Source organism: Panulirus ornatus, chromosome 31 (genome assembly GCF_036320965.1).
Source record: "Panulirus ornatus isolate Po-2019 chromosome 31, ASM3632096v1, whole genome shotgun sequence".
NCBI lineage: Eukaryota > Metazoa > Arthropoda > Malacostraca > Decapoda > Palinuridae > Panulirus > Panulirus ornatus.
Window position 1 is genome coordinate 12,896,714 of NC_092254.1, and position 24,379 is coordinate 12,921,092.

The 24,379-nt window shown below is 41.0% G+C and overlaps 1 protein-coding gene across 4 annotated transcripts in view; it reads left to right on the forward strand.

Annotated features, from left to right (window-relative positions):
* The window catches only part of LOC139758827 (zinc finger MYM-type protein 3-like), a 104,840-nt gene that overhangs the window by 59,469 nt on the left and 20,992 nt on the right, over nucleotides 1-24,379 (forward strand). For 3 of the 4 annotated variants that reach the window (XM_071680661.1, XM_071680662.1, XM_071680664.1), the window contains 2 exons: nucleotides 8,481-8,697; nucleotides 23,217-23,342. In XM_071680661.1, the coding sequence (XP_071536762.1) occupies nucleotides 8,481-8,697; nucleotides 23,217-23,342 (343 nt within the window). The remainder of the gene's footprint in view (nucleotides 1-8,480; nucleotides 8,698-23,216; nucleotides 23,343-24,379) is intronic. The other variant, XM_071680663.1, reaches the window with a different exon arrangement.

The window sequence follows — 24,379 nt, forward strand, 5'->3', positions numbered from 1 at the left end:
GACTTGTGTTGCTACCCTGCCACACATGAAATGGCACCCCACTCCCCCCCCTGCATGCTCAAGTTTGTGCTAGGAAAAGACAACAAAGGCCATATTCATTCACTCAATCTCTAGCAGTCTTGTGTAATGCACCAAAACCACAGCCCCCTTTCCACATCCAGGACCCACAAAACTTTCCGTGGTTTATCACAGACGCTTTACATGACCTGGTTGAATCCATTGACAGCACGTCGACCCCGGTATACCACATCGTTACAATTAAGTCTATTACTTGCATGCCCTTCACCCTCCTGTATGTTCAGGCCCACAATTGCTGAAAATCTTTTTCACTCCATCCTTCGACTTCCAATTTGGTCTCCCACTTCTCCTTATTCCCTCCTCCTCTGACACATATATCCTCTTTGTCAGTCTTTCCTCACTCATTCTCTTCATGTGACCAAACCATATTAATTTAACCTCTTCTGCTCTCTCAACCACACTCTTTTTAATGCTACACATCTCTCTTACCCTTTCATTGCTTACTTGATGAAACTACCTCACACATACTGTCCTCAAACATCACATTTCCAACAAATCCACCCTCCTCTGCGCAACCCTATCTATAGCATATTTATTGTACAAAGGCAAAGGGGATAAAGGTGAGTGTTCAAATTACAGAGGTATCAAGTTTGTTGATTATTCCTGGGAAATTATATGGGAGGGCATTGATTGAGAGGGTGTAGGCATGCACAGAGCATCATATTGGGGAAGAACAGTTTTGTTTCAGAAGTGGTAAAAGATGTGTGGATCAGGAGTTTGCTTTGAAGAGTGTATGTGAAAAATAAGTAGAAAAACAAATGGATTGGTATGTGGCATTAATGGATGTGGAGAAGGCATATGATAGAGCTGAGAAAAACAAATGGATTTGGATGTGGCATTTATGGATCTGGAAAAGTCATATGATAGAGTTGACAGAGATGCTCTGTGGAAGGTATTAAGAGTATATGGTGTGGGAAGGAAGTTCCTAGAAGCTGTGAAAAGTTTTTTGCTTTGAAGAGTGTATGTGAGAAATTCTTAGAAAAACATGGATTTGTATGTGGCATTTATGGATCTGGAAAAGGCATATGATGGAGCTGAGAAAAACAAATGGATTTGTGTGTGGCATTTATGGATCTGGAGAAGTCATATGATAGAGTTGACAGAGATGCTCTGTGGAAGGTATTAAAAAGTATATGATGTGGGAAGCAAGTTGCTAGAAGCAGTGAAAAGTTTTTATCGAGGATGTGAGGCATGTGTTTGAGTAGGAAGAGAGGAAAGTGATTAGCTCCCAGTGAATGTCAGTTTGTGGCAGGGGTGCATGATGTCTCTATGGTTGTTTAATTTGTGTATGGATGGGGTTGTTAGGGAGGTGAATGGAAGAATTTTGGAGAGAGGGGCAAGTATGCAGTCTGTTGTGGATGGGAGGGCTTGGGAAGTGAGTCAGTTGTTGTTCGCTTAGGATACAACACTGGTGGCTGATTCGAGTAAGAAACTGCAGAAGCTGGTGACTGAGTTTGGTTAAGTGTGTGAAAGAAGAAAGCTAAGAGTAAATGTGAATTAAGAGTAAGGTTATTAGGTACAGTAGGGCTGAGGGACAAGTCATTTGGGAGGTAAGTGTGAATGGAGAAAAACTGGAGGAAGTAAAGTGTTTTAGATATCTGGAAGTGGACTTGGCAGCGGATGGAACCATGGAAGTGGAAGTGACTCACAGGGTGGGGGAGGGGGCAAAAGTTCTGGGAGTGTTGAAGAATGTGTGGAAGGCGAGAATATTATTTCGGAAAGCAAAATTGGGTATGTTTGAAGGAATAGTGGTTTCGACAGTGTTATATGGTTGCGAGGCGTGGGCTATAGATAGGGTTGTGCAGAGGAGGGTGGATGTGTTAGAAATGAGATGTTGGAGGGCAATATGTGGTGTGAGGTGGTTTGATCGAGTAAGTAATAATAGGGTAAGAGAGATGTGTGGTAATAAAAAGTGGTTGAGGGAGCAGGAGAGAGTGTTTTGAAATGGTTTGGTCACATGGAGAGAATGAGTGAGGAAAGATTGACAAAGAGGATATATGTGTCAGAGATGGAGTAAACGAGAAGAAGTGGGAGACCAAATTGGAGGTGGAAAGATGGAGTGAAAAAGATTTTGAGCAATCTGGGCCTGAACATAGGGTGAAAGGCGTGCAAAGAATAGAGTGAATTGGAACGATGTGGTATACTGGGGTCGATTTGCTGTCAATGGATTGAACCAGGGCATGTGAAGTGTCTGGGTAAACCATGGAAAGTTCTGTGGGGCCTGGGTGTGGAAAGGGAGCTGTGGTTTCGTTGCATTATATATGACAGTTGGAGACTGAGTGTGAACAAATGAGGCCTTTGTTGTCTTTTCCTAGCGCTACCTCGCATGTGTACGGGGGGGGGGGGTGTCATTTCATGTGTGGTGGGGTGGTGATGGGAATGAATAAAGGCAACAAGTATGAATTATGTACATGTGTACATATGTATACATCTTTGTGTGTGTGTATATATATATATATATATATATATATATATATATATATATATATATATATATATATATATATATATATATAATCAAGGCATGTGAAGCGTCTGGGGTAAACCATGGAAAGCTGTGTAGGTATGTATATTTGCGTGTGTGGACGTATGTATATACATGTGTATGGGGGGGGTTGGGCCATTTCTTTCGTCTGTTTCCTTGCGCTACCTCGCAAACGCGGGAGACAGCGACAAAGTATAATAAAAAAAAAAAATATATATATATATATATATATATATATATATATATATATATATATATATATATATATATATATATATATATATATATATCCCTGGGGATAGGGGATGAAGAATACTTCCCACGTATTCCCTGCGTGTCGTAGAAGGCGACTAAAAGGGGAGGGAGCTGGAGGCTGGAAATCCTCTCCTCTCGTTTTTTTTTTTCTTTTTTTTTAATTTTCCAAAAGAAGGAACAGAGGGGGGCCAGGTGAGGATATTCCACAAAGGCCCAGTCCTCTGTTCTTAATGCTACCTCGCTAATGCGGGAAATGGCGGATAGTTTAAAAGAAAAGAAAGAAATATATATATATATATATATATATATATATATATATATATACTTTGAAATGTATAGGTATGTATATGTGTGTGCATGGACGTGTATGTATATACATGTGTATTTGGGTGGGTTGGGCCATTCTTTTGTCTGTTTCCTTGTGCTACCTCGCTAATGCGGGAGACAGCGACAAAGTATAATAAAAGATATAAAATATATTGCTTAATCACTGTTTCCCATGTCAGTGAGGTAGCGCCAGGAAACAGACGAAGAATGGCCCATCCACTCATATACACATAAATATACATAAATGCCCAAACATGCACATATACATACATGTACATATCAACATATACATATATATACATACACATGCAAAGACGTATACATATATACATTTATTTATTTATTATTTATTTTGCTTTGTCGCTGTCTCCCACACCTGTGAGGTAGCGCAAGGAAACAGACGAAAGAAATGGCCCAACCCACCCCCACATACATGCACACACACACACATCCACACACGCAAACATACACACCCATACATCCCAATGTACACACATATATACACCTACAGACACACACATACACACATGCACACAATTCACATTGTCTGCCCCTACTCACCCCCATCCCCACCCCGCCACACACGGAATAACATCCCCCTCCCCCTCATGTGTGCGAGGCAGTGCCAGGAAAAGACAACAAAGGCCCAATTCGCTCACACTCAGTCTCCAGCTGTCATGCAATAATGCCCGAAACCACAGCTTCCTTACCACATCCAGGCCCTACAGACTTTCCATGGTTTACCCCAGACGCTTCACATGCCCTGATTCAATCCATTGACAGCACGTCGACCCTGGTATACCACATCGTTCCAATTCACTGTATTCCTTGAATGCCTTTCACCTTCCTGCATGTGCAGGCCCTGATCGCCCAAAATCTTTTGCACTCCATCTTTCCACCTCCAATTTGTTCTCCCACTTCTCATTCCCTCCACCTCTGACACATATATCCTCTTTGTCAATCTTTCCTCACTCATTCTCTCCATGTGCCCAAACCATTTCAAAACACCCTCTTCTGCTCTCTCAACCACGCTCTTTTTATTTCCACACATCTCCCCTACCCTTATATTACTTAATCAAACCACCTCACACCACATATTGTCCTCAAACATCTCATTTCCAGCACATCCATCCTCCTGCGCACAACTCTATCCATAGCCCACGCCTCGCGACCATACAACATTGTTGGAACCATTATTCCTTCAAACATAGCCATTTTTGCTCTCGGAGATAATGTTCTCGACTTCCACACATTCTTCAAGGCTCCCAGGATTTTCGCCCCATCCCCCACCCTATGATTTACTTCCGCTTCCATGGTTCCATCCGCTGCCAGATCCACTCCCAGATATCTAAAACACTTTACTTCCTCCAGTTTTTCTCCATTCCAACTTACCTCCCAATTGACTTGACCCTCAACCCTACTGTACCTAATAACCTTGCTCTTATTCACATTTGCTCTTAACTTTCTTCTTTCACACACTTTACCAAACTCAGTCACCAGCTTCTGCATTTTCTCACATGAATCAGCCACCAGCGCTGTATCATCAGCAAACAACAACTGACTCACTTCCCAAACTCTCTCATCCCCAACAGACTTCATACTTGCCCCTCTTTCCAAAACTCTTGCATTCACCTCCCTAACAACCCCATCCATAAACAAATTAAACAACCATGGAGACATCACACACCCCTGCCACAAACCTACATTCACTGAGAACCAATCACTTTCCTCTCTACCTACACATACACATGCCTTACATCATTGATAAAAACTTTTCACTGCTTCTAACAACTTGCCTCCCACACCATATATTCTTAGTACCTTCCACAGAGCATCTCTATCAACTCTATCATATGCCTTCTCCAGATCCATAAATGCTACATACAAATCCATTTGCTTTTCTAAGTATTTCTCACATACATTCTTCTAAGCAAACACCTGATCCACACATCCTCTACCACTTCTGAAACCACACTGCTCTTCTCCAATCTGATGCTCTGTACCTGCCTTCACCCTCTCAATCAATACCATCCCATATAATTTACCAGGAATACTCAACAAACTTATACCTCTGTAATTTGAGCACTCACTCTTATCCCCCTTGCCTTTGTACAATGGCACGATGCAAGCATTCCGCCAATCCTCAGGCATCTCACCATGAATCATACGTACATATATACATATATACACATGTACATATTCATACTTGCTTGCCTTCATCCATTCCTGGCACTACCCCGCCCCACATGAAGCAGCATCGTTACCCCCCGCTTAAGCAAGGTAGCGTCAGGAAAACAGACAAAAAAAGGGCACATTTGTTTATACTCAGTCTGTAGCTGTCGTGTAATTTACCGAAACCACAGCTTGCTATCCATAGACCTTTCCATGGTTTATCCCAGATGCTTCACATGCCTTGATTCAGTCCATTGACAGCATGTTGACCCCAGTATACCACTTTGTTCCAATTCACTCTATTCCTTGCATGCTCAGACCCTGATCACTCAAAATCTTTTTCACTCCATCCTTCCAACTCCAATTTGGTCTCCTGCTTCTCCTTGTTCCCTCCACCTCTGACACATATATCCTCATCGTCAATATTTCTTCACTCCTTCTCTCCATATGCCCAAACCATTTCAACACACCCTGTTCTGCTCTCTCAACCACACTCTTTTTATTTCCTCACATCTCTCTTACCCTTTCATTACTTACTTGATCATACCACCTCACACCACATACTGTCCTCAGACATTTCATTTCCAACACATCCCCCCTCCTCCGTACAACTCTGTCTTATAGGACATGCCTCGCGACCATATATTATTTTTGACACTACTGTTCCTTCAAACATACCCATTTTTGCTTTCTGAGATAATGTTGTCTCCTTCCACACGTTCTTCATCGATTCCAGAACCTTTGCCCCCTCCCCCACCCTGTGACTCACTCCCGCTTCCATGGTGCCATTCGCTGCTAAGTTCAATCCCAGCCATCTAAAGCACTTCTCTTCCTCCAGTTTTTCTCTATTCAAACTTACATCTCAATTTACTTGTCCCCCAACCATGCTGAACCTAATAACCTTGCTCTTATTCATATTTTCTCTCAACTTTCTCCTCTTACACACTTCCAAACTGTCACCAACTTCTGCAGTTTCTTACTCGAATCAGCCACCAGAGCTGTAGCATCTGAATAACAACTGATGCTTCCCAGGCCCTCTCATCCCCAACAGACTGCATACTCGTCCTACTCTCCAAAACTCTTGCATTTACTTCCCTAACCACCCCAGCCATAAACAGATTAAACAACCATGGAGACATCACACACCCCTGCTGCAGACTGACCTTCAATGGGAATCAATCACTCTCCTCTCTTCCTACTTGTACACATGCCTTACATTCTTGGTAAAAACTTTACACTGTTTCAAGCAACTTATCTCCCACACCATATACTGTTAAGACCTTCCACAAAGCATCTTTATCAGTCCTGTCATATTCCTTCTCCAGATCCATAAATGCTACATACATATCCATGAGTTTTTGTATTTCTCTTAGACATTCTTCAGAGCGAACACCTGATCCACAAATCCTCTACCACTTCTGAAACCACACTGCTCATCCCACTCTGGTGCTCTGCACATTCCTTCTTCCTCTCAATCAATACCCTCTTATACAATTTTCCAATAATACTCATCAAACATTTGCCTCTGCAGTTTGAACTCTCACCTTTATTGCCTTTGCCTTTGTAAATGGCACTGTGCATGCATTCTGCCAATCCTCAGGCACTTCACTATGATCCATACATACATTGAATATCCTTACCAACCAGTTAACTACACAGTCACCCCTTTTTTTAATAAATTTTAATGCAGTAACATCCAAACCTGCTGCCTTGCCAGATTTCATCTTCTGCAAAGCTTTCACTACCTCTTCTCTCTTAACCAAACCATTCTCCCTGACCCTCTCGCTTTGCACACTGACCCGACCAAAACACCCTACATCTGCCACTCTATCATCAAGCACATTCAACAAATCTTCAAAATACTCACTAGAAATTATTTAGTTATGTGGAGAGGATAACTGAAATTGTGTTAATAAAGAATCTGGCTAGGAGTGAGATACAAAAGGAATGGAATGAAGGGAAGATATCTGGCATCCTGGGTGGGGAAGTAAAGAGAACAGTGCTTTCGGCAAAGGACTCAGGCATGTGTGAGGGGGATGAATCATGCTTAGATGTGTTTGTATAAGGCAACTTGGAGACTTCTGCAGCAGTCTTCATAGAAGGAAGTTTCCAGGGGGAACAAGTGATCAAGGTGTAGGAAGGTATGGTAATAAGTAAGTCTTATTCCTTTTGATTACTATATGTTTGTTTTATTTTTCATTCTATTTTTTCTATATTTATTCTAAGTTTCCCACATTTTTGAGGTAGCTGCAAGATGAGATGAAGATATGGCCACATTCTCTCACATCCACTTTCTAGCTGTCATTTGTAAACAAACCAAAAACACAACCCCGTATCCTCAACCAGCCCCAATATACCTTTCAGTAGTTTCTTCCTGCCCCTGTCACATTCCCTGGTTCAGTCCATTGGCAGTTTGACACCCCCTTGTGTCGCACAGTACTCCAAGTCACTCTCTATCCATTGCATGCCTTATACCCACCTGCATGTTTAGGCCCTTAAGCTCTCTAAAACTCTCCTCTCTGTTTTCCATCTCCAATTTGGTGTTCCCCTTCTTGTCCCCTCCACTTCTGATGCTTATACCCTCTTTGTCAACCTCTCCCCACTCAGTCTTTCCATGTGTCCATACCATTTCAGCACACCCTCTTCGTGTTTCTCAATCATGCTCTTCTTACCACACATCTCTTTTACCCAATCATTTCTTACCCAATCCACCTTCCTCACATAACACATTGTCCTCAAACATTTCATTTCCAACACTTTTTCCCTCTTTCTTATATTCTCATCTAGAGCCCAAGCCTTGCATCTTTACAACACTATTTGGACTACTATACCTTCAAACATGCCCATCTTTGCCTTTCCAAATATTGACCTCTTTTTTGCACACATTCCTCCGTGTGTCTCAAATATTTGCCCTCATCATCTGCCCAATGACTCACTTCAACTCCCATGGTTCTGTTCACAGCCATATTGACTGCTAGGTATCTAAAACATTTTGCTTCATACCCTAACTAACCTGTCTCTGCACTGTTGAACCTTATAATCTTGTTTTTATCCATATTTACTCTCAACTTTTTTTATCAAAATTTTATTTTTTATCATTTTTAAGGTGCTGTATTTGAAACACATTTGTTGTAAATTACTGTTTATTGTATCATATATTCAGAAAATGTATGGTCTGGCGGCATGGAAGAGCTGGGTTACAGGAAAAAATGCAGAGCTTGCTGGAGTCTCATCCTCTCGCAGTATGAAACTGTTCTCAGAGGACATACTAAGCATGAACTGTGGTGAACTTAACTATGCCCTCTGTCTCTTCCTCAAAGACGTGAGGAAACCCAGTGGGGAAGCCTACATGCCAGACACCATCTTTTATCTTCTACTTGGTAAGTCATCCTTTTACTTATATGTGACAAATTTGAAGTGCACTGTTGCGTAATATATCCATCATACCAGTGTGAGCTATTTTGTCTTGATGTAGATAATGAGTGTGACTTAATGACATTGATTTCTGTGTAGAATCATACGTTTATGCATATAAGTGTTTGAATCAGTTTTGCAAAAGATTGTATGAACATAAAACTTGGATCCATAACAAAATCACTTCAGAATAAACAGTTGCGAGGGATGTTTTGGAGTTTGAGATGAGTTTAGAAGAGTCTAATGTATAGGAATGTTGATAGTGTTATAATGGGAGTTGGATAATGTCAAGTTAAAATGGACAATCAGATTACTATGCTAGATGAAAAATTTAGAAAGTAATGTATAACCAGAAGATTAAAAGTTAGGTTAGATTATCTATTATAGTTTATTGAAGATTTACTTTACGATGGAAGAACAGGATACTGATGATAGCATAGCATGTGTTGAAGAAGTCTAAGAAGAGGAATCTGCAGAGATGTGCAGACATCTTAGTATGGTACAGCTGCTTTCCCACTTTTTCTTTCATTTCCTTTAATCTTTTTTTATGAGAGCTGGGGACATGATGCAAGAAAATGAAATCATTTACTCACCTGTTTCTAATGCTTCTTTGCAAAAGCAGGAAAGGCAGTTAGGTATAGAAAAAGATTAATGAATAAGTCCTATCCTTGTTGAAAACTTTTGTCCATAACTGAAACCTTTGACTTCAAATGAAAATAAAGAAGGAGAATTGTGCAACCCTCCTAATTGCTAGCCTGTAGGATTGTTGTTACCTTGATTTTGAGAAATTGGTTCCCACCTAAGTTATGCACTTATTTTTGTACCTGAATGGAGACAGTGTTTGTAAGATGGAAAAATTTATTGAAAATTGATATCTTAGTCAGGAATGAGAAATATTGTCATAAAGTTTTTCTCTCTCCTGTACAAGAATAGTTCATGTATACTTGGATTGCAAAAGATAGTAGGCTCGCAGAAATATCTAGAGTTTTGGTGCCTGGTGTGGAAGGCAAGAAACTTTTGCATGTTTCATTGAAGTTATGCTAACGTATTTTTGTTGTTATACTTCTCCGTTGATGAAATAATGTAGCTAGTCAGTTTAATTCAAGGACATAATTAACTATGGCATATCCATCTGTAAGAGTCTTTGATGCCTTCACCTTGGTGTCTCATAATCCTGTGATGATAGTGAAATGTGCAGTATTTCTTTTCTGATAAAGTGATTGTGAATCATGCAAGAAATATTTTACAGTGAAAGTAGATGAAGAGGTAGTAGACATTTTTACAAGCTTTTTCTTCATAACCTTACTGGAAGACTAATCATTAGAGTAATCAGAGATCAGTATTAGATCTTGTGACTTGCTTTACCCCTCTGGTCTCTCATACTGACCCAAATATTCTGGCTCCTTGTGATATTTTAATTTTTTTTTTTTTTTTTTTTTTTTTTATACTTTGTCGCTGTCTCCCGCGTTTGCGAGGTAGCGCAAGGAAACAGACGAAAGAAATGGCCCAACCCCCCCCCATACACATGCACATACACACGTCCACACACGCAAATATACATACCTACACAGCTTTCCATGGTTTACCCCAGACGCTTCACATGCCTTGATTCAATCCACTGACAGCACGTCAACCCCTGTATACCACATCGCTCCAATTCACTCTATTCCTTGCCCTCCTTTCACCCTCCTGCATGTTCAGGCCCCGATCACACAAAATCTTTTTCACTCCATCTTTCCACCTCCAATTTGGTCTCCCTCTTCTCCTCGTTCCCTCCACCTCCGACACATATATCCTCTTGGTCAATCTTTCCTCACTCATTCTCTCCATGTGCCCAAACCATTTCAAAACACCCTCTTCTGCTCTCTCAACCACGCTCTTTTTATTTCCACACATCTCTCTTACCCTTACGTTACTTACTCGATCAAACCACCTCACACCACACATTGTCCTCAAACATCTCATTTCCAGCACATCCATCCTCCTGCGCACAACTCTATCCATAGCCCACGCCTCGCAACCATACAACATTGTTGGAACCACTATTCCTTCAAACATACCCATTTTTGCTTTCCGAGATAATGTTCTCGACTTCCACACATTTTTCAATGTTCCCAGGATTTTCGCCCCCTCCCCCACCCTATGATCCACTTCCGCTTCCATGGTTCCATCCGCTGCCAGATCCACTCCCAGATATCTAAAACACTTCACTTCCTCCAGTTTTTCTCCATTCAAACTCACCTCCCAATTGACTTGACCCTCAACCCTACTGTACCTAATAACCTTGCTCTTATTCACATTTACTCTTAACTTTCTTCTTCCACACACTTTACCAAACTCAGTCACCAGCTTCTGCAGTTTCTCACATGAATCAGCCACCAGGGCTGTATCATCAGCGAACAACAACTGACTCACTTCCCAAGCTCTCTCATCCCCAACAGACTTCATACTTGCCCCTCTTTCCAGGACTCTTGCATTTACCTCCCTAACAACCCCATCCATAAACAAATTAAACAACCATGGAGACATCACACACCCCTGCCGCAAACCTACATTCACTGAGAACCAATCACTTTCCTCTCTTCCTACACGTACACATGCCTTACATCCTCGATAAAAACTTTTCACTGCTTCTAACAACTTGCCTCCCACACCATATATTCTTAATACCTTCCACAGAGCATCTCTATCAACTCTATCATATGCCTTCTCCAGATCCATAAATGCTACATACAAATCCATTTGCTTTTCTAAGTATTTCTCACATACATTCTTCAAAGCAAACACCTGATCCACACATCCTCTACCACTTCTGAAACCGCACTGCTCTTCCCCAATCTGATGCTCTGTACATGCCTTCACCCTCTCAATCAATACCCTCCCATATAATTTACCAGGAATACTCAACAAACTTATACCTCTGTAATTTGAGCACTCACTCTTATCCCCTTTGCCTTTGTACAATGGCACTATGCACGCATTCCGCCAATCCTCAGGCACCTCACCATGAGTCATACATACATTAAATAACCTTACCAACCAGTCAACAATACAGTCACCCCCTTTTTTAATAAATTCCACTGCAATACCATCCAAACCTGCTGCCTTGCCGGCTTTCATCTTCCGCAAAGCTTTTACTACCTCTTCTCTGTTTACCAAATCATTTTCCCTAACCCTCTCACTTTGCACACCACATTTATTATTAAACCAGATTAATGGCTTCTAGGGAAGTTATGTATTTTCTGCTTCATCATGTTAGTATTATGTGAGTAATATTGATTTTTACTTTTGTAGGGTATTTTAGATACAGAAATTGAGGATTATTATTATCTCACTGTGTGTCTCTTTGATAGAGATGTAATTTTATTCTTATGGAGATTTTGGAGGTTCTAATTTCTGAATTTTTCGAAGGTAAACCACCAGATCTTTGCTCTTTGCAACATTGAGTTTTGAAAATATATTAGAGAAAGTGTCACTGTCATGGATAAGTTGAAAGGCTTTCAAAACAGTTTGTTTACTAGAAATTGCATGGGGTTATATAGAATTAGGCTGCAGAAGAGAAAAATACTACAAGATAGGAAAGGGGAGGGAAGAGTAAAAGAAACTGCTTGGGGCTATAAAGACTCATATTGCCATGTTTTGAATAAAAGACACAAAGAGAATAGGCAGGTATAATAAAGATGTAAAAGGATGAGGTATGCTTACTTTCGTTGAGTTCGTGCACCCATACACATACGTTCTACTAGGAAAATATGAAGGACATATGTATGTTTTTTAATTTTCACTCACAATTTGAATAGGCCTGTACTTCCCAGCAGTTTTCCAAATGTCAAATATCACCCACTACTGGGAAAATTTTTGAAGTGCACAGTTACCCTAATATCACCAGGATGGAAGAGGTCACCCGCATGCAGAAAGAAAGTGCTGACACATACTATTTGTTATATTGTTTATTATACTTGATCGCTGTTTCCTGCGTTTGTGAGGTAGCACCAGGAAACTTATGAAGAAAAACCCATCCTCTCATATGCAAATATCTATTTTATATTTATTATACTTTGTTGCTGTCTCCACTTTGGCGAGGTAGTGCAAGGAAACAGACAAAAAGGATGGCCCAACCCACCCACTTACACATGTATATACATGCCCAGACACACACATATACATACCTATACATTTCAATGTATACATACATATACGTACACAGACAAATACATATATACACATGTACATATTCACACTTGCTACCCTCATCCATTTCCCTTGCCACCCTGCCACACATGAAAGGCACCCCCCTCCCCCCACACATGTGCGAGGTAGCCACATCCGTTCACACTCAGTCTCTAGCTGTCATGTGTAATGCACCGAAACCACAGCTCCCTTTCTACATCTAGGCCCCACAAAACTTTCTATGGTTTACCCCAGACACTTCCCATGCCCTGGTTCAATCCATTGACAGCATGTTGACCCCGGTATACCACATTGTTCCAGTTCACTCTATTCCTTGCACGCCTTTCATCCTCCTGCATGTTCAGGCCCCGATCGCTCAAAATGTTTTTCACTCCATATTTCCACCTCCAATTTGGTCTCCCACTTCTTATTCCCTCCACCTCTGACACATATATCCTCTTTGTCAATCTCTCCTCACTCATTCTCTCCGTGTGACCATACCATTTCAATACACCCTCTTCTGCTTTCTCACCCACACTTTTTATTACCACACATCTGTCTTACCCTTTCATTGCTTACTCGATAAAACTGCGTCCTACCACACATTGTCATCAAACATCTCATTTCCAACACATCCACCCTCCTCCGCACAACCCTATTTATTGCCCATGCATCACAACCATATAACATTGTTGGAACCAATATTCCTTCAAACCTACCCATTTTTGCTTTCCGAGATAACATTCTTGCCTTCCACACATTCTTCAATGCTCCCCCACCTTATGACTCACTTCCGCTTCCATGTTTCCATCCACTTCCAAATCCCCTCCCAGATATCTAAAACAGTTCACTTCCTCCAGTTTTTCTCCATTCAAACTTACCTCCCAGTTTAGTTGTCCCTCAACTCTACTGAACCTAATAACCTTGCTTGTATTCACATTTACTCTCAGCTTTCTTCTTTCACACACTTTACCAAACTCAGTCACCAACTTCTGCAGTTTCTCGCCCGAATCAGCCACCAGCGCTGTATCATCAGTGAACAACAACCAACTCATTTCCGAAGCCCTCTCATCCCCAACAAACTGCATACGTGCCCCTCTCTCCAAAACTCTTGCATTCACCTCCTTAACAACCCCATTCATAAACAAGTTAAACAACCATGGAGACATTGTGCACCCCAGCCACAAACCAACATTCACCGGGAACCAACCACTTTCCTCTCTTCCTTCTCGTACACATGCCTTACATCCTCGATAAAAGCTTTTCACTGCTTCTAGCAACTTACCTCCCAAACCATATACTCTTAATACCTTCCACAGAGCATCTCTATCAACTCTATCATATGTCTTCTCCAGATCCATAAATGTTACATACAAATCCATCTGTTTTTCTAAGTATTTCTCACATACATTCCTCAAAGCAAACACCTCACCACACATTCTCTACCACTTCTGAAACCACACTGCTCCTCCCCAATCTGATGCTGTTTATACGCTTTCACCCTCTCAATCAATACCTTCCCATATAATTTCCCAGGAATACTCAACAAATTTATACCTCTGTGATTTGAACACTCACCTTTATCCCCTTTGCCTTTGTACAGTTGCACTATGCATGCATTTTGTCGATCCTCAGGCACTTCACCATGAACCATACATATATTGAATATCCTCACCAACCAGTCAACAACACAGTCACCTGCTTTTTTTAATAAATTCCACTGCAATACCATCTAAACCCGCCGCCTTGCCAGCTTTCATCTTCCGCAAAGCTTTTACTACCTCTTCTCTGTTTACCAAATCATTTTCCCTAACCCTCTCACTTTGCACACCACATTTATTATTAAACCAGATTAATGGCTTCTAGGGAAGTTATGTATTTTCTGCTTCATCATGTTAGTATTATGTGAGTAATATTGATTTTTACTTTTGTAGGGTATTTTAGATACAGAAATTGAGGATTATTATTATCTCACTGTGTGTCTCTTTGATAGAGATGTAATTTTATTCTTATGGAGATTTTGGAGGTTCTAATTTCTGAATTTTTCGAAGGTAAACCACCAGATCTTTGCTCTTTGCAACATTGAGTTTTGAAAATATATTAGAGAAAGTGTCACTGTCATGGATAAGTTGAAAGGCTTTCAAAACAGTTTGTTTACTAGAAATTGCATGGGGTTATATAGAATTAGGCTGCAGAAGAGAAAAATACTACAAGATAGGAAAGGGGAGGGAAGAGTAAAAGAAACTGCTTGGGGCTATAAAGACTCATATTGCCATGTTTTGAATAAAAGACACAAAGAGAATAGGCAGGTATAATAAAGATGTAAAAGGATGAGGTATGCTTACTTTCGTTGAGTTCGTGCACCCATACACATACGTTCTACTGGGAAAATATGAAGGACATATGTATGTTTTTTAATTTTCACTCACAATTTGAATAGGCCTGTACTTCCCAGCAGTTTTCCAAATGTCAAATATCACCCACTACTGGGAAAATTTTTGAAGTGCACAGTTACCCTATCACCAGGATGGAAGAGGTCACCCGCATGCAGAAAGAAAGTGCTGACACATACTATTTGTTATATTGTTTATTATACTTGATCGCTGTTTCCTGCGTTTGTGAGGTAGCACCAGGAAACTTATGAAGAAAAACCCATCCTCTCATATGCAAATATCTATTTTATATTTATTATACTTTGTTGCTGTCTCCACTTTGGCGAGGTAGTGCAAGGAAACAGACAAAAAGGATGGCCCAACCCACCCACTTACACATGTATATACATGCCCAGACACACACATATACATACCTATACATTTCAGTGTATACATACATATACGTACACAGACAAATACATATATACACATGTACATATTCACACTTGCTACCCTCATCCATTTCCCTTGCCACCCTGCCACACATGAAAGGCACCCCCCTCCCCCCACACATGTGCGAGGTAGCCACATCCGTTCACACTCAGTCTCTAGCTGTCATGTGTAATGCACCGAAACCACAGCTCCCTTTCTACATCTAGGCCCCACAAAACTTTCTATGGTTTACCCCAGACACTTCCCATGCCCTGGTTCAATCCATTGACAGCATGTTGACCCCGGTATACCACATTGTTCCAGTTCTCTCTATTCCTTGCACGCCTTTCATCCTCCTGCATGTTCAGGCCCCGATCGCTCAAAATGTTTTTCACTCCATATTTCCACCTCCAATTTGGTCTCCCACTTCTTATTCCCTCCACCTCTGACACATATATCCTCTTTGTCAATCTCTCCTCACTCATTCTCTCCGTGTGACCATACCATTTCAATACACCCTCTTCTGCTTTCTCACCCACACTTTTTATTACCACACATCTGTCTTACCCTTTCATTGCTTACTCGATAAAACTGCGTCCTACCACACATTGTCATCAAACATCTCATTTCCAACACATCCACCCTCCTCCGCACAACCCTATTTATTGCCCATGCATCACAACCATATAACATTGTTGGAACCAATATTCCTTCAAACCTACCCATTTTTGCTTTCCGAGATAACATTCTTGCCTTCCACACATTCTTCAATGCTCCCCCACCTTATGACTCACTTCCGCTTCCATGTTTCCATCCACTTCCAAATCCCCTCCCAGATATCTAAAACAGTTCACTTCCTCCAGTTTTTCTCCATTCAAACTTACCTCCCAGTTTAGTTGTCCCTCAACTCTACTGAACCTAATAACCTTGCTTGTATTCACATTTACTCTCAGCTTTCTTCTTTCACACACTTTACCAAACTCAGTCACCAACTTCTGCAGTTTCTCGCCCGAATCAGCCACTAGCGCTGTATCATCAGTGAACAACAACCAACTCATTTCCGAAGCCCTCTCATCCCCAACAAACTGCATACGTGCCCCTCTCTCCAAAACTCTTGCATTCACCTCCTTAACAACCCCATTCATAAACAAGTTAAACAACCATGGAGACATTGTGCACCCCAGCTACAAACCAACATTCACCGGGAACCAACCACTTTCCTCTCTTCCTTCTCGTACACATGCCTTACATCCTCGATAAAAGCTTTTCACTGCTTCTAGCAACTTACCTCCCAAACCATATACTCTTAATACCTTCCACAGAGCATCTCTATCAACTCTATCATATGTCTTCTCCAGATCCATAAATGTTACATACAAATCCATCTGTTTTTCTAAGTATTTCTCACATACATTCCTCAAAGCAAACACCTCACCACACATTCTCTACCACTTCTGAAACCACACTGCTCCTCCCCAATCTGATTCTGTTTATACGCTTTCACCCTCTCAATCAATACCTTCCCATATAATTTCCCAGGAATACTCAACAAATTTATACCTCTGTGATTTGAACACTCACCTTTATCCCCTTTGCCTTTGTACAGTTGCACTATGCATGCATTTTGTCGATCCTCAGGCACTTCACCATGAACCATACATATATTGAATATCCTCACCAACCAGTCAACAACACAGTCACCTGCTTTTTTTAATAAATTCCACTGCAATACCATCTAAACCCGCCGCCTTGCCAGCTTTCATCTTCCGCAAAGCTTTCACTACCTCTTCTCTGTTTACCAAACCATTTTCCGTGACCCTCTCACTTTGCATGCCACCTCGACCAAAACACCCTATATCTGCCACTCTCTGTCATCAAACACATTCAACAAACCTTCAAAATACTCTCTCCATCTCCCTCTCACTTCTTCACTGCTTGTTATTGCCTCCCCATTTTCCCCCTTGACTGATGTTCCCTTTATTCTCATGTCTTACGCTCTTTATTTACCTCCTTCCAAAACATCTTTTTATTCTCCTAAAATTTGATGATACTCTCTCTTCCCAACTCTCATTTGCCCTCTTTTTCACCTCTTGCACCTTTCTCTTGACCTCTTGCCTCTTTCTTTTATTTTTTTTTTTTTTTTTTTTTTTATACTTTGTCGCTGTCTCCCGCGTTTGCGAGGTAGCGCAAGGAAACAGACGAAAGAAATGGCCCAACCCCCCCCCCATACACATGTACATACACACGTCCACACACGCAAATATACATACCTACACAGCTTTCCATGGTTTACCCCAGACGCTTCACATGCCTTGATTCAATCCACTGACAGCACGTCAACCCCTGTATACCACATCGCTCCAATTCACTCTATTCCTTGCCCTCCTTTCACCCTCCTGCATGTTCAGGCCCCGATCACACAAAATCTTTTTCACTCCATCTTTCCACCTCCAATTTGGTCTCCCTCTTCTCCTCGTTTCCTCCACCTCCGACACATATATCCTCTTGGTCAATCTTTCCTCACTCATTCTCTCCATGTGCCCAAACCATTTCAAAACACCCTCTTCTGCTCTCTCAACCACGCTCTTTTTATTTCCACACATCTCTCTTACCCTTACGTTACTTACTCGATCAAACCACCTCACACCACACATTTTCCTCAAACATCTCATTTCCAGCACATCCATCCTCCTGCGCACAACTCTATCCATAGCCCACGCCTCGCAACCATACAACATTGTTGGTACCACTATTCCTTCAAACATACCCATTTTTGCTTTCCGAGATAATGTTCTCGACTTCCACACATTTTTCAAGGCTCCCAAAATTTTCGCCCCCTCCCCCACCCTATGATCCACTTCCGCTTCCATGGTTCCATCCGCTGACAGATCCACTCCCAGATATCTAAAACACTTCACTTCCTCCAGTTTTTCTCCATTCAAACTCACCTCCCAATTGACTTGACCCTCACCCCTACTGTACCTAATAACCTTGCTCTTATTCACATTTACTCTTAACTTTCTTCTTCCACACACTTTACCAAACTCAGTCACCAGCTTCTGCAGTTTCTCACATGAATCAGCCACCAGCGCTTTCTTTTATACGTTTCCCAATAATTTTCACTATTTCCCTGCAAAAATTGTCCAAATGCCTCTCTCTTCTCTTTCACTAACAATCTTACTTCTTCATCCCTCCACTCACTACCCTTTCTCATCTGCCCACCTCCCACCTTTCTCATGCCACAGGCATCTTTTGTACAAGCCATCACTGCTTCCCTAAATACATCTCTTTCCTCCACCACTCCCCTTATGTTAGATAAAAAAAAAATATTTAATGCAAATGACTGGGAGATGTATAAAAGAAAGAGACAGGGGGTCAAGAGAAAGGTGCAAGAGGTGAAAAAGAGGGCAAATGAGAGTTGGGGTGAGAGAGTATCATTAAATTTTAGGGAATAAAAAGATGTTTTGGAAGGAAGAAAATAAAGTGCATAAGACAAGGGAACAAATGGGAACATCAGTGAAGGAGGCAAATGGGGAGGTGATAACAAGTAATGGTGATGTGAGAGGGAGATGGAGTGAGTATTTTGAAGGTTTGTTGAATGTGTTTGATGATAGAGCGATTGAGTGGCAGATATAGGGTGTTTTGATCGAGGTGGTGTGCAAAGTGAGAGGGTTAGGGAAAATGATTTTGTAAACAAGAGAAGAGGTAGTGAAAGCTTTGTGGAAAATGCAAGCCGGCAAGGCAGCAGGTTTGGATGGTATTGCAGTGGAATTTATTGAAAAAGGGGGTGACTGTATTGTTGACTGGTTGGTAAGGTTATTTAATGTATGTATGACTCATGGTGAGGTGCCTGAGGATTGGCGGAATGCGTGCATAGTGCCATTGTACAAAGGCAAAGGGGATAAGAGTGAGTGCTCAAATTACAGAGGTATAAGTTTGTTGAGTATTCCTGGTAAATTATATGGGAGGGTATTGATTGAGAGGGTGAAGGCATGTACAGAGCATCTGATTGGGGAAGAGCAGTGTGGTTTCAGAAGTGGTAGAGGATGTGTGGATCAGGTGTTTGCTTTGAAGAATGTATGTGAGAAATACTTAGAAAAGCAAATGGATTTGTATGTAGCATTTATGGATCTGGAGAAGGCATATGATAGAGTTGATAGAGATGCTCTGTGGAAGGTATTAAGAATATATGGTGTGGGAGGCAAGTTGTTAGAAGCAGTGAAAAGTTTTTATCGAGGATGTAAGGCATGTGTACGCGTAGGAAGAGAGGAAAGTGATTGGTTCTCAGTGAATGTAGGTTTGCGGCAGGGGTGTGTGATGTCTCCATGGTTGTTTAATTTGTTTATGGATGGGGTTGTTAGGGAGGTGAATGCAAGAGTTTTGGAAAGAGGGGCAAGTATGAAGTCTGTTGGGGATGAGAGAGCTTGGGAAGTGAGTCAGTTGTTGTTCGCTGATGATACAGCACTGGTGGCTGATTCATGTGAGAAACTGCAGAAGCTGGTGACTGAGTTTGGTAAAGTGTGTGAAAGAAGAAAGTTAAGAGTAAATGTGAATAAGAGCAAGGTTATTAGGTACAGTAGGGTTGAGGGTCAAGTCAATTGGGAGGTGAGTTTGAATGGAGAAAAACTGGAGGAAGTGAAGTGTTTTAGATATCTGGGAGTGGATCTGGCAGTGGATGGAACCATGGAAGCGGAAGTGGATCAAAGGGTGGGGGAGGGGGTGAAAATTCTGGGAGCCTTGAAGAATGTGTGGAAGTCGAGAACATTATCTCGGAAAGCAAAAATGGGTATGTTTGAAGGAATAGTGGTTCTCCCACTCAATTGCATTTTTTCCCTGCAAAAATCGTCCAAATGCCTCTCTCTTCTCTTTCACTAATACTCTTACTTCTTCATCCCACCACTCACTACCCTTTCTAATCAACCCACCTCCCACTCTTCTCATGCCACAAGCATCTTTTTTTTCTTTTCTTTCTTTCAAACTATTCGCCATTTCCCGCATTAGTGAGGTAGCGTTAAGAACAGAGGACTGGCCCAATTCTCTGTTCCTTCTTTTGAAAAAAAAGAAAGAAAAAAAAAAAAAACGAGAGGGGAGGATTTCCAGCCCCCCGCTCCCTCCCCTTTTAGTCGCCTTCTATGACACGCAGGGAATACATGGGAAGTATTCTTTCTCCCCTATCCCCAGGGATAAATATATATTATTATTTTTTTTTTTTATTATAGTTTGTCGCTGTCTCCCGCATTTGCGAGGCAGCGCAAGGAAACAGACGAAAGAAATGGCCCAACCCCCCCCCCATACACATGTATATACATACGTCCACACACGCAAATATACATACCTACACAGCTTTCCATGGTTTACCCCAGACGCTTCACATGCCTTGCTTCAATCCACTGACAGCACGTCAACCCCGGTATACCACATCGCTCCAATTCACTCTATTCCTTGCCCTCCTTTCACCCTCCTGCATGTTCAGGCCCCGATCACACAAAATCTTTTTCACTCCATCTTTCCACCTCCAATTTGGTCTCCCTCTTCTCCTTGTTCCCTCCACCTCCGACACATATATCCTCTTGGTCAGTCTTTCCTCACTCATCCTCTCCATGTGCCCAAACCACTTCAAAACACCCTCTTCTGCTCTCTCAACCACGCTCTTTTTATTTCCACACATCTCTCTTACCCTTACGTTACTCACTCGATCAAACCACCTCACACCACACATTGTCCTCAAACATCTCATTTCCAGCGCATCCATCCTCCTGCGCACAACTCTATCCATAGCCCACGCCTCGCAACCATACAACATTGTTGGAACCACTATTCCTTCAAACATACCCATTTTTGCTTTCCGAGATAATGTTCTCGACTTCCACACATTCTTCAAGGCCCCCAGGATTTTCGCCCCCTCCCCCACCCTATGATCCACTTCCGCTTCCATGGTTCCATCCGCTGCCAGAGCCACTCCCAGATATCTAAAACACTTCACTTCCTCCAGTTTTTCTCCATTCATATATATATATATATATATATATATATGTACATCAACTGTAACTCTAGCCTAATCTTTCTGAAAGGAAAGCAATGAGGGAAAGAGAAGGCAAAGAAGGGGAATTTTTGTTCTTAAGGGACAACTTAAAAGTTACAAGTAGTATTGATCAATGATCCATGTAAACAATACATAATAGGAAGAATCATTATTGGAGAGACTTGCCTAATAGTGGTGATTATTACAAGTTTTCCAAAGAATATTAGTGAACCAAAAGAACGTTTTAAGATAGACCATGAAGGTTTGTTCAAGATGATGCAGAAACTGGTGAGACAAAGCACATCTCATGGATTGTAAAGTTCTAATAATGTGGGATTTTGAGTATGTGGAAATATTTAATTTGATTTTTTATTTATTTATTGTTTTGAGACTCTTTCGTAGTGTGTGTACAGGAGAATTTCTTGCATCAGTATGTCATTGAGCTCACTGGATTCAGAGGGGATGGTGCATCTTCTTTATTAGATTTTATTTATGTATGCTATTGTATGAAAATTGAAAATATAGGACTTGATGCACGACTTGATGCACTACATGGGGAAGGTGATTATGTAGTAGTGTCTATGTTTTACTTTCTGGTTTGTTAGAACATTAAAAGATTAGCAAGGAAACCTGACTCAAAGAGGAGACACTACCAAGGAAAATGCACTGAGCTAACAATTACTTTGAGAACATTAATTGGAAAGTGCAGTTCATAGCCAGGATTTAGAGTATTATTTTGGAAGTTTCTGTGAAGTATCTATGAAGGGGTTAGAACATGGGTACTTTTAGAAGTAACTAGGTAGGAAACGTTAGAAAAGAGATAGAGGTTTGGTTAAGAAATAGGATGTTAAAAAACAAAAGAACATAGATATGCAGAATGTGGCTAGGTGACACAGCATCCATCCATATTTTAGAAGGTATAAGATAGTGAGGAAAAAGTATAGCATGATAGGGAAGGAGCAGAGAAACTTAGCATGGACTGTTCTATGGCAGTGCCTGGACAGTAGAGCTGGAAACTACAAAAATGAGCACTATATCCCTGAATGCAAATGCTGAACATGCAAATGCTGAAATATGAGTCTTGCTGGAGCTTGAAATGCTAGACTAAAGGTGTTAGTGTGTAGTTTCATTATTGCTCTTCTGCTTTTTTCATTGTTTCTTTGAATTTTTTGTCCACTTCTATGATATCTGTGTTCCCAGTTTGGCAGAGGATACCTATGAATTGTATTAATTTTTACAAAATCTGTTGGCAGTGCTGATGATTTTGTTGTCTTTCCCAGTGTTTGTATTATGTGTAACCTCATATAGTCATCCTGTGAATTCAAGGGTTTAATTTCAGCTAGACTTAGTTTCAAAGATTCATGCCAAAAATCTGATCATCCAGTAGCTGTGCAATGATATATATTTATGCATTTAGATGCTATTAGAAGGGTCATTTCTCATTCCCTTGCTTTTTTTTTTTTGCTGAATTTTGATTTTCTTCTTCCAGGCATTCAACAGCACCTTTTTGAAAGTTCAAGAACAGATTGCATCTTTATGGATTTTGGTTTTGAAAAGTTCACCAATAGCCTTGATGAAATTGCCAAAAGTTTTTTAGGTCAGTTAGCATTGCAAGGTATGTAATATGGTGTATTACATTTTATGTGATATTAGATAGTAATGGAAAGAACTGAATGCAATTTTTGCCTATTTTTGTAGAGTAGTATATTTGTCAAATAATTTCAGCCATTTTTCTCACATACAAAGCATGTACAAGCATTAGGGAAAGTATTCTTACACAGAGGTTAAAACAGTCTTGTGCATGGGGGCTCTACCCCAGGATTTCTCATCTAACCCCCATAGTACCCATTTGGTCAGATAATGCTTGTTCTATGAGGCCCAACAGCTCAATAGTATATTACCAAGGCATGTAATATCATTGGTTCTGATTATAAATGGAAACTCTTTCAATTCAACTCTCCTCACTCAGTTTACTCTCCTCACTCAGTTTTCCTCAATTCCTCTGTGCACATATGTTGCCTAATGCTCATGTCTTCTTCACTTTACAGTCTTCACTTTATAACCTTCAATTCTGGTCTTTAAGAGATATCGGATCTTCATCTCTTTCTTTTGTTTTTGTTTAGTGATATGAATTATAATTACTTTCATATTTTTCTTAGGCATGTTTAGTATACTAGGATTGTTGGGCTTAGGTTTTCTAATTTTGATCTCTCATTACTTTGTCTTCCATACTTGTATGCCATTACTTGCATTAGCAAGGTAGCTCCAGAAAGAGATGAAGATAGGTTGCCTTTGCACACATCCATTTGATGTGCATTGTACCAGAAATGCCCCATCCTCAACCAGGCCTCAAAGACCTTTCTGTGGTTTTCCCTGGCCACTTCACATGCCCCAGTTCAGTCACCAACAGCACATTGCCTCCCATATACCACATCATTCCTGTTCACTTTATCCCGTGCATACCTTTCACCCTCCTGCATGTTCAGGTCCCGACCCCTCAAAATGTTTTTCCCTCCATCCTTCCATACCCAGTTTGGTCTCTCGTTCTCCCTTCCACTTCAGACACATGTATCCTCTTTGTCAACCTCTTCTTCTTTTACTTATTCGTTCAAAGCACCTCACACTACATGTTCTCCTCAAACAATTTATTTC